The sequence below is a fragment of the Daucus carota genome, chromosome 6 (assembly GCF_001625215.2).
Source record: "Daucus carota subsp. sativus chromosome 6, DH1 v3.0, whole genome shotgun sequence".
Classification (NCBI taxonomy): domain Eukaryota; kingdom Viridiplantae; phylum Streptophyta; class Magnoliopsida; order Apiales; family Apiaceae; genus Daucus; species Daucus carota.
This window is the reverse complement of record NC_030386.2, coordinates 29,899,852-29,911,213: the sequence shown is the minus strand read 5'-3', so window position 1 is coordinate 29,911,213 and position 11,362 is coordinate 29,899,852. Positions and strand designations below refer to the sequence as shown.

General features: G+C 33.2%; 2 protein-coding genes and 1 long non-coding RNA gene across 3 annotated transcripts; 2 read left to right on the top strand and 1 right to left on the bottom strand.

Moving 5' to 3' along the window:
• The first annotated feature begins 505 nt into the window (after nucleotides 1-505).
• Nucleotides 506-2,644, top strand: LOC108226802 (nudix hydrolase 2). The gene is made up of 8 exons (XM_017401794.2): nucleotides 506-921; nucleotides 1,013-1,078; nucleotides 1,241-1,378; nucleotides 1,505-1,582; nucleotides 1,681-1,731; nucleotides 1,853-1,887; nucleotides 1,973-2,081; nucleotides 2,188-2,644. The coding sequence occupies exons 1-8, from the start codon at nucleotides 739-741 to the stop codon at nucleotides 2,401-2,403; spliced, it is 876 nt and encodes a 291-aa protein (XP_017257283.1). The 5' UTR covers nucleotides 506-738; the 3' UTR covers nucleotides 2,404-2,644.
• Nucleotides 2,645-4,310: 1,666 nt separating this feature from the next.
• On the top strand, nucleotides 4,311-6,676 carry LOC108226894 (nudix hydrolase 2). The gene is made up of 8 exons (XM_017401888.2): nucleotides 4,311-4,733; nucleotides 5,128-5,193; nucleotides 5,282-5,419; nucleotides 5,529-5,606; nucleotides 5,711-5,761; nucleotides 5,895-5,929; nucleotides 6,027-6,135; nucleotides 6,236-6,676. The coding sequence occupies exons 1-8, from the start codon at nucleotides 4,332-4,334 to the stop codon at nucleotides 6,449-6,451; spliced, it is 1,095 nt and encodes a 364-aa protein (XP_017257377.2). The 5' UTR covers nucleotides 4,311-4,331; the 3' UTR covers nucleotides 6,452-6,676.
• A 3,181-nt stretch (nucleotides 6,677-9,857) lies between these two features.
• Nucleotides 9,858-10,949, bottom strand: LOC108226994 (uncharacterized). The gene is made up of 2 exons (XR_001807772.2): nucleotides 10,657-10,949; nucleotides 9,858-10,368 (listed from the first exon to the last, which is right to left on the bottom strand). It is a non-coding gene; the product is annotated as an uncharacterized LOC108226994 (long non-coding RNA).
• Nucleotides 10,950-11,362: the final 413 nt, after the last annotated feature.

The following is an 11,362-nucleotide window of genomic DNA, read 5'->3' as shown; positions in this document are numbered from 1 at the left end:
TGTTTTATGTAAAAGAAGCCCCTGGGAGGATTCCCGGATCGATGTTGCCACCTAACTATATTGCCAAGAAATTACAGGAAATGCTTAATTAAACTGCTTCGTAATGCATGAAATTTAAGTCTTCTTTTTCATTATATACTCATCGAGTCATCGGTAGATAACTGAAAAATTTCCTTGCAACTTTCTTTCTATGGTTACGCGTAATTGTGAACAATTTATGAAACCGTCAACAATATATATTGTTAACAGAGAATTACGTGATATACAAAAAATGAAGTAGCTGAAAATAATGTTGGCAGACGCGGGCTTCCCGGAACAATTCAACTGAGTAATAAAATAAATAAAATTCCTACACGTTAATTTACCCCCTTCCCTGGGAAGAAGACCTCCTGCTTCCATTCTTTCCTTGCATGTTGAATCTACCACCAAGGCAACAACACAGTAGCAAAACTATTACTATAAATATTTAGATTTTGCAATTTCCAAGATATATTTGTTCATAGACGTTGGAACTTAAAACTGGTATAACTTCAGAGTTTAGGCAACCTCAAGTAAATTACTCTCTACTTTTCCGTACATTTTCCAAATCAATCTCCTCCATAAACACATTGCTCTAGCTTTCCTATAAATACTACAAGCTTAATTAGGTCTATTCAAGTTTTTAACATCATTGGTTATTTGGTTTTGTGTACCATCTTCAACAACTTAAAAGCAGTACTAGCTTCTTTGTACCGAATCATGGCTGTGACTCCTATGAAATCAAGCTCTTCATCGGTGGAAGAAATAAGCCTTCAACAGGTCGATATACTTAATGCAGCAGATGATGCCTTTGGAGGAGTTGTGGTGGAGATGAAAGAGCCTATGAATTCGGATTTATTTGATACTTTGCTTAGAGCATCAATCTCTCAATGGAGGGAACAGGTACATATATAGCTAATTAATGATAACTCTACTATTTATGTATATGAGCAAAAACTTTAACATGTTATTTATTAACAACTAATTATTGCAGGGAAAGAAAGGCATCTGGCTCAAATTGCCTATTGAACTCGCAAATCTTGTTGAAGCTGCAGTCAAGGTACAGAGAGGAAACCTTTGATTCTATTCCAAATTGAACATGATCATGTTTATGCGCCATTATTAAAATCACTAGTCGTGGTTTGAGTTGCATTGTTTTGTCCACCTTTTCTTTTATTCGTTTATGTATTGATCAATTTTAAACATGGTGACACTTGTGTAGCAAGGATTCTGGTATCATCACGCAGAACCAACTTATATAATGCTCGCGTATTGGATTCCTGAAACTGTTCATACTCTCCCGGCCAATGCTTCCCATACAGTTGGCATTGGTGCTTTTATTATGAACAGCAAAAGAGAGGTTAGTTCAGTACTTCAGTTCCTACATACATAATACTATCATTTCTCGTGTCTCAGTTATATACAAACCCTTTGTCATGTTTTCTGAATATCAAAATTTTGTACATTGTTGTTTCACTTGTATCAGATTCTAGTTGTCCAAGAAAATAATGGCAGATTCAAAGGCTCAGGCTTGTGGAAGCTACCTACGGGTACTGTTGATGTGGTAAGTAGACAGCGTCGTTTAACTTAGTGCATGTTTCATTAATTCACATTAGACCATTGTTTATGTTGCAATCAACAAACTTTATGTCAACCTAACAGGGGGAGGATATATGTGAAGCTGCAATCAGAGAAGTAAAAGAAGAAACAGGAGTAAGTTATCTTAGCTAAGTGAAAATTATTCTAATTGAATGATTAATTATATCAAATGGTATAATTACAAGCCATGTAAACATTTTTTAATTGTTATCTAAAATTGCTCAACTATCTCCAGATTAATGCAGAGTTTATGGAACTCCTTGCAGTCAGGTAATAAAAGTTCCTTCTACTTTCCAGTTTACCATTTTTCAAATAAGTCTACCAACTAAACAATGATTTGAAAATTTCATTACAGACAAAGCCACAAGGTATCATTTGGCAAATCGGATCTATTTTTTGCATGCATGTTGAGGCCTCTTTCATTTGATATCCAAAAGCAGGATTCAGAGATAGCCGCAGCTAAGGTAGTTCCCGCGTAAACATGGTGCCAAGACCAAGATCTTTAACTTTTAAACAGTAATATGAATAAATAAAGACTACGCAGATTGTGAATACGTTTCTTTGTTTCAGTGGATGCCGTTTGAAGAATATGCAGCACAGCCTTATATGCAGAAAAACGAACATTTCAATTACATAGCCAAGATATGCGCCGCAAAGATAGAAAATGACTACACTGGATTTTGTGCTCTTCCTGCGACAGCAGCCTCTTCTCGGAGGAGGAAGAGTTGCCTATATTTCAACAATCAGGAGGGACTGGTGGTTCCAAGTAACATCTCATCAGAGTAAACTACTGCGAACATTGGAAAGTTTGATTAAGGAGTACATCATAAAAGTTCAAAGTTTAACTCATTACACCACACAAGTTATGGCATAACTAGCCTAAGGATTTGTTTTATTTATATGCTTCTTTAATTGAATTAAGCATTTATAGAAGGCATTAAAAGGTTGTCATTGTTTTTATTTATTTGTACTTTAATTTGTAATAAATTTGGGGTGTGATATTTAGAGATGAATAAGATTATAGCGACATTGTTCTTGTTAACAATTACTATCATTTGATTGTTCTTGGTTAAATCATCAATTTTGCCATTGAGTTGAGCTTGCTTACTTTACGTTTGCTCGAGTATCTGCAACATTGTTCATTAAAAAATTTATTGATTAAATTGTATTCGTAAAATATTATGTAGAACTTGTCAAATTTATAAGATATTTTGTTCTAATAAAATTGATTATATTAATTGACTATATTGTAAAAATAATATTTTTTTAATTATTTTAAATTATTAAAAAAATTATTATATTATGATTATAAATGATGTGACTTCATAGATGGGCTAACCAACATAACATCACCGGTTGGCTCTTCACTGAAGTTGATCTTTTTGTACATAGTCTCTATATTTTTATATATAATATATATTAATTATTGAAGATACCGTTACACTAAACGTTATTGATCTCTTTTTCGGAGCATCTTTCATCATAAAAGTCTTAGTTAAAATTATGCATGTGATATCTATTTGATATTTGATGTCATTGTTAAAACATCTCCTAGGATAAAGTCCTCAGTTCCCGGTGGTGTTTATTTGACATATTTTGAAATAATTTAAAACATTTACAATTTTTTGAGCAAAAAATATACCCAATCATTATAAAACCAAAAACTCCTTAAATATAGTTGTTGTATAAAATACTAAAATTATGAAAATAAAATCATATAAATCAAAACATATATAAATATATACTTCATCATAATTTTATGTAACATAAATATATGTAAATTATTAATTCTCTTGAAAAAAATTATAAAATCAACTGAGTCAATCAGTATAAGCGACCAATGTCTGAAAAATGTTTCTGTATCGGTAAGGTAAGTGTTGGATGTGTTTCGACCAGATTGTGGCATTGTTAAAAGAAGTTGGCATATAAAGCAAATCCAAAATTCTGGTCATTCCACGAGGAACATACCAGTACCATATATAATATACCGTAGTTTGCCAAAAACTATAAACTCTAATTTTGTAATAAACGTAAACGTCTTAAACTTTCCTTCCTCACTTTCGACATGGTCAATATTGAAATGAACGACTGTAAAAACGGGAACAACTCAAATCTGTGCACTTTATTTGATTTAAATATAATACTCCCTCCGTTCCTAAATAAAAGTCGCTTTGACTTTTTGCACGTATTTTAAGGTGTAAAAAAAACATACTTCTACATATTATTTTTAAAATTTTCTTTTTCTGAATAAAAATAGAGATGTTAAACTTTTATTCAGAAAAAGAAAATTTCAAAAATAATATGTAGAAGTATGTTTTTTTTACACCTTAAAATACGTGCAAAAAGTCAAAGCGACTATTATTTAGGAACGGAGGGAGTATGTAATATAAAATATACTACAATAATAATGCCTGCATGGGCACGCGTTCAATTATCCCCTCAATTGCGACACAGACCTCTTTCCTTCCTTGCGCCACGAATTTGATACGAACACTCACCATAATGTCTTTGTAGTTAATTTATGAGTTTATTCAGTGTGTGCTCATGAACACATGCTAAGCATTAATATTTATAAAATTTGAGAGTTTTGATTGGTATGATTGTCGTAAATGCAAGGGACCATCATTATCACAGAAGGTAAGTGAAATCATCATAATTCATAAATTTTGGTATTTAGTATGTGTACATGGACACACCACACAAATCGTTAATCTATGTATACTTTATGCAATTTCAAGTTGTCAAAGACGTTGGAGCTGCTACAACTTCTCAACCTCAAGAAATCTACTCTTTCATTTTCGACTTGTGTAAACTCGAGGTTAAACTCACGTGTAAATATCATCGAGGTCGTGGTGTACGAGAACGTAACAACATCAACATTCACAACGGAAATCAAGAGTTTAGAGGGATCTTTTATCGGAGATATTAGAATCATGGCGGTTACTGCTACCAAACCAAGTTCTTCAGCGGTGGAAGAAATTAGCGGTGAACAAATCCATATACTTGATGCAGCAGATGATGCGTTTGGAGGAGTTGTTGTAGAGATGAAAAAGCCAATAAATGCAAATGTATTTGATACTTCGCTTCGAAAATCAATCTCTCACTGGAGGGAACAGGTACTTAATTATAGAGCAAAAACTTTAATGTTGTGTTTGGTTGGGAAGAATGGAATGGAACGAGTAAAAATATTTGAAACTAATAGAGATAGGAAGAAAGTTTTGAAAAAAAATTGAGGAAGTGCAAAATTGCTATAATGAGATTTGAGAAGAAATTGAGGATTGGAGAGAATGGAGCATTCCATCTCAGATTGAAGGTGTAATATCTAGCACATGATGTAAGGAATGGAATGGAGGAAGGAATGAAATTTCTTAAAAATTGTCTATAAGATAGTTCATTTTTCATTCCATTCCTTCTGAAATCATTCACCCCAACCAAACACAACATAAGTTGTTAATGAAACAAGGTATTATTCTCTATATTCAATCTATATATTGAAAACTATAATTGCAGGGGAAGAAAGGCATATGGCTTAAATTGCCTATAGAGTTGGCAAATCTTGTTGAAACTGCAGTCAAGGTACTCAAAACAAACATGTAATTCTATCCAAATTGAGAATGCTGGTGGTATATGTCGTCTTGATCATTTACTGATAACACTTGTGCAGCAAGGATTTTGGTATCATCACGCAGAACCAACTTATTTAATGCTTGCATACTGGATTCCCGAAACGGCTCATACTCTCCCGGCAAATGCTTCCCATACAGTTGGCATTGGCGCTTTGGTTATGAACGACAAAAGAGAGGTGCGTTAATTTACTTTACATGATTATCATGTCTTATAACTATATACGGCGCACACTCTTGAATTCTTTGCCTTATTGTTGAACTCTTTGTGCCAATTTATTAAACTAGATTCTGGTTGTCCAAGAAAATAACGGAAGATTCAAAGGGACGGGCTTGTGGAAGTTGCCTACTGGTACTGTTGACACGGTGAGTAGTCAGCTTCAGTTCACTTACTGTTTCGTTGATTCGCAGAATTCCTTTTTTTGTGTTATGTATTAATCAACAAATATATGTGTGTTTGGATATAATAGGGTGAGGATATAGGTGAAGCTGCAATAAGAGAAGTGAAAGAAGAAACAGGGGTAACTGATTTTAACTATGAAAAATTATTCTAATTGAATGATTATAACTACTACCGTATAAATAATAGGAGTAGCTTACAAGCTAATATATACATTGTTGAATTGTTATCTAAAATTGTGAAACTACTTCCAGATCAAGGCAGAGCTTATGGAACTCCTTGCAGTCAGGTAATTAAGATGTACTTTTTTGGATGCCTAATTAACTGAAGTTTTTACATTCAAATAAGTCTTCCACCTTAACAATGATTTGATGATATAATTACAGACAAAGCCACAATCTATCATTTGGCAAATCCGATCTGTTTTTTGCATGCATGTTGAGGCCACTTTCTTTCGATATCCAAAAGCAGGATTCAGAGATAGCCGCAGCCAAGGTAGTTCCTGCGTAAACATGGTGCCAAGATCTTTAACTTTAAAACAGTAGTATGAATAAATAAAGACTACGCATATTGTGAATACATTTCTTTTTTTCAGTGGATGCCGTTTGAAGAATATGCAGCACAACCTTATATGCAGAAAAACGAACATTTCAATTACATAGCCAAGATATGCGCGGCAAAGATAGAAAATGACTACACAGGATTTTGTGCTCTTCCTGCAACAGCAGCCTCTTCTGGGAGGAGGAAGAGTTGCCTTTATTTCAACAATCAGGAGGGACTGGTGGTTCCGAATGACATCTCATCACAGTAAACTAGCAGTACTGAAGAGTACTTTAAGTAATCACATCAAACAAGTTTAATTACATACACTTCCATAATGATTTGTTTTATTTACAGGCTCCTTTTTCTTGAATTAGTTCATCAGAACAAGGCGAGAAAAGGTTGCCATTTTTTTGTTTATTTTTACATGTAAAGGGCCTGAGCTTTTCAGTCAGTGTAACTAAAATTTACAAGTCCAGATATACAAACTAATGGGTTACTGACTTACTGGACCGGTCTCGACTCTCAATAAGCCCAAAAAAGGAAAAAAAATTAATTTTTAACTTGAAAATTCTCTTTTTTTCAAACATGGAATTCATGATCCCGTGCAAGGGCGTTCTTCATTATTTTTTAATATTTATATATACATTTTAATTATTATATATAGTTCTAATAAAATTAATATCAATCCAAACATAAAATAAAAAATTTATATCAATAGTAGATTATATTATCTAATTTATATAAGATATAATGTAATAATATACTTTGAACTTAGATCTTTACAACCACTTAGATAAGGAGGGGAGTATGAATATATAACATCTTCTAATCAATTTAATTTAAGTGATTTAATGATTATAATATACTATATTAGATTAAGATTAGACTCAACTTTTATATTTTTGATTTTAATAATATAATATAAATTAGACTCAAAATATATTAGACCTTCTGTCATAAAAAAAATCATGGATCCATTAATAATATTTTAGTTTTGACGTGTAACTTCGTTCTGTGAATGTTAGTTTCGTAAAAGAATTATTTTAAAAAAAAATATTAGGTACCTATTTTCAAATTTTATAATGTTTGATTGATAAATTTGTCTTTACGATCTACACTAAATGATAATAATATTGAAAAGCCGTGCATCTAGGCTTAGCTTCAACTCGTACAGATAGGTTGAACTAAGATGCCCTATACTGAGCTAATAGAACTGTATGCCAGCACTCGCTCTTTCATATTTATTTATTTTAACTTATTTTCATCTAAATATTCTCAGTAGTAGCGGAATTAGGATTAAAAATTAATCGGAGCTCAATTATTTAACATCAAGAATTCATATTTTTATCTCACAAAAATAAACGTATCTTTTTTATATGCTAGTGGTGCTATCCTTACTTGAAGCACTAATAAATGATAACTGAATCCTCCGAGTTTGCATATGCTGATAACATTGCAAACTGATTCGTTATCGATAGTCGCAAGTATTGCCTTCTCGATATACACTATTATATTGTCATTCATCCACTGATCCCCATCCGATTACGCAAATCAGACTTCCACAATTTTCATTGATAATAATTAGGGCTGTAAATGAGTTGATACGCTCGATAACCGCTCGATGTTCGATTCGAAAAAAGCCCTGTTCGAGCTCGGTTCGATTCATAAACGAGTCGATCTTGAGCACAATTTTAAGGTTCGTTTTATAAACGAACTGAACTTGAGCACAGTAGAGTTCGATTCGATAGTTCGCGAACAAGTTCGAATTATATGAGTTCGTGAACTTGACTCGTGAGCGTAGTTCGTGAACTAGCTCGTGAACATGGTTTATTATGAATTGATTTCCTTAGAGCATAAATTAAAATATTGTTAGAATTTTAATATATATTTTTTGATTAAATTAAATAACAAACAAGCTCGTAAATAAATTTATAAGCATAATCTAGCTCGTTAGCAAAGTTTATTAAACAAGCTCGTGAACAAAATTAATGAACGGTTGGTGAGCAAAATTCGCGAGACATGTTCGTGAGTGTAATGAGCGGTTCGTGAGCAAAAGCTCGTGAGACATGTTCGTGAGCGGTTCGCGAGCCGTTCGTGAACAGTGTTATTCCTTAATGAGTCGATCCTCAAACAATATTTTTGGCACGATCCAAGCTCGAGCTCCAGCTCGCTAATTTTTTAACAAACGATACACGAACACTTTAGAGTTCGGCTCGGCTCGACTCATTTACACCCCTAATAATAATCCTCTCTCAACAGCAGCTGTCGCAATAGGCAAAGCAAGAGTTAACGCAATACGCAATAGACTTCACAATTTTGTGTTTATATGCATTTTAGAAACTAATGGGCTTTGTAGGTTTGTTTTGATTTTGAATAGATGAGCTTACTAGACAAAATAGTGTACAATTCAATCAAGCCCAATTTTTTTTTTTTTTTTTAAATCTTAAATGGTATATATATCATATTGTATATTGTTTTTTAATTAATTAATGTTAACAATTGACAAAAATAATGAAGCCAATTATTTTTTTAAAAGAAAAAGAAAAAAGTCCAGGGCTTAATAAATTATACGAGCTCAAAAATTTTATTTTCTTTATTTTTATAATATATCTATGACTAAAAAAAAATCTATTGAATTTTTTAAGTCTTGTCAGGGCTCAAGTCCCCCCAAACCTCCTAGTTCCGCCTTGGTTCTCAGTTTTATTCCATCTTTCTGCAACGTTTTCAGTTTTTCCTAGATTTTAAATTTATTTATTTAATTTTCTTTCTTTCTTTCCGATTAAACACAAGATCTTTCTGGCAATCGAAGAGGCTCTAAATTGGATAGACAGAGCTTCATGGCAGCAGATAACGGTTGAATCTGATTGTTTAAATGTTGTTTAAGTAATCAGAGGTTCTTCTCCCATGCGATCTCACTTTGGTCAGTTGGTGGAGGAGTGTCGTTTGCTGATGCTAGGGGAGAGCGTGGGCCGGTTCGGCTCGGTTTCGGGATAAAATCGGAACCGCAACCATATATCTCCGGTTTTTAAAATCGAAAACCGCAACCGCCGGTTCGGATTCGGTTTAAAATATCCCGGTTCGGTTATAAGTGGCTCGGTTTCGGTTACAAAACCGACAACTATAAAATTACAAGCGAGACAAAATTATGCGCGTAATCCAGAGATTAAAATAAATACAGTAGTGAATTTGAAGTTTCAACACCAAATAACAAAAGTACATTCTCTGTTTAAACTTCTACAGATGATAATCAAAATAGTCTTTTACAAAATGACATAAACAAATTATCATACTACATGGCCTGTAAAAAAGTCTTCCGCAAATCCATTGCCAAAAGAGAGAAGCCAGTAGCCTATGCGATCTAGTTAATAAAGAAAATTGAAAGTGAACCTGGAATAGCACCATACAAGTATCAGCATACAAATTGAAAATGACTATAATGCTTTTAACTATTTATAGCAGAAGCCAAAGCTACAAAAAAGTTAATGGACTCGTTTATCCAAACAACAAAGACAAGTATGAAGTTAAATTTAACAGGATAAAGCAGAGAGAGAACAATAATGTAGTGACTATTTCACATAACATGCTAATCGACCAAAATGATACTCTGTATTTGGCCACCTGATATTCCATGATTTGATTTAATAAGATTATACTCATATGAAGAACACAAGGTGTGAGGCAACTGAAAAGAATAAGAGCAAGAATAATACCTACTATCACAATCCTTTCAACCACATACAATAAAATATCAACAATCAGAATAAAAAATCAGCCAAGAAAATGTATGAGCCAAGAATAAGATTATCTTTTATACACATTAATGCGAGCTTCTTCCTTAATTTTTCTTGATCAAATGTATGAGCCTTGAGTGTTTGAAGTTTATCATCCTTGGACAACTTCTCAAACTTCAATGTTTTCTGCAATTTATCAAGGTTGTTATGCAATGGTGATTTTGGACATACCGTTCTTAAATGGTTCATCATGGCAGATGTCCCATTCCGGTTTGTGTTACATCCAATAACCACATTACATAGCTTGCACTTGGCGTTTTCATAACCTTCTGGACAACCTTTCATTTCTACAAAATATTCCCATGCCTTTGAACTCTTTTTACCCTTTTTTTTCACATTTTCCCCCCGGTTCATCAACAACTTTCACATCTTCTGTTTCCAAATCTACGAGTACCTATAAATGAAGCGTGTATGATAATAATTAAAACAAGCAGGCAAGAATAAATCATATAAAACATATATTAACACACTGGTAGGCAGCAGCCAGCACAACAACCAAGCTAAGCAAGAGCCAAAACAAGTACTAAATTTATAAATAAAATTCATCTATAAAAAAGAAAACAATCTCCTCAAACATATCAGCAAGATTATAAAAACAAATCGATTTACATACACACAGATGCACATATATATATATAATACAAAATTACAAGTTCAAAAAAATTATGGACAAGTTTTATACCACATTAGGTGTTTGTTGTAATGATTCTTGTTGTTGTTGAGAATCTTGAGATGCCATGATTGATAGATTTTCTCCTCTTCGAACTCTTCTTGCAGTTGTTGGTTGCTGGCTGCTTGGCTTGCTGGCTGCTGCTAGCCTGCTACTTTTGACCAAATTGACAATTACAGATGTTTGTAGTTGGTAAATACCGAATAGAACGTGGTGTAGTGACTCGAGTCTCGACGACTTGACCTAATTGTTAGTTTGGGACTTTGGGTCGGGTAGCAGAGTTTAGTTTTTTTGTGCTGGAAGCCTTGCAGTGGAACATGGAAGTGTTTATTCAAGATTGCAAGCCTATTTCGTAGATTACAAGCCCATTTCGTATAAATCAGAAGCCCAACTACTAAATGTCTAAATCTGTATGACAGCTTAGGATTGATTTGCATATATATATATATATATATATATTTTCAAAAAAAAATTACAAATGTATAGATTATAAAATTATAAAAAATTATATTTAATTATTTATTTTAATAACCGGTTCGGTTCGGTTTTTCCCGGTTCGGTTTTGCAATATAACCGGAACCGCACCGATTAAAACGGTTTGGTTTAATTTTTTCGGTTTCGGTTCCGGTTCCGGTTTTTTACGGTTCGGTTTTAACCGGTTTTTCCCGGTTTCGGTTGCGGTTCGGTTTCAAATCGGTTTTTTTGCTCACCCCTAGCT

Coding starts and splice junctions, on each gene's coding strand:
- LOC108226802 (XM_017401794.2), top strand. CDS start 739: ATGGCTGTGACTCCTATGAAATCAAGCTCTTCATCGGTGGAAGAAATA. Junction 1,732..1,852: donor AAGTAAAAGAAGAAACAGGA/GTAAGTTATCTT, acceptor AACTATCTCCAG/ATTAATGCAGAGTTTATGGA. Junction 2,082..2,187: donor CAGAGATAGCCGCAGCTAAG/GTAGTTCCCGCG, acceptor TCTTTGTTTCAG/TGGATGCCGTTTGAAGAATA.
- LOC108226894 (XM_017401888.2), top strand. CDS start 4,332: ATGTATACTTTATGCAATTTCAAGTTGTCAAAGACGTTGGAGCTGCTA. Junction 5,762..5,894: donor AAGTGAAAGAAGAAACAGGG/GTAACTGATTTT, acceptor AACTACTTCCAG/ATCAAGGCAGAGCTTATGGA. Junction 5,930..6,026: donor ATGGAACTCCTTGCAGTCAG/GTAATTAAGATG, acceptor ATATAATTACAG/ACAAAGCCACAATCTATCAT.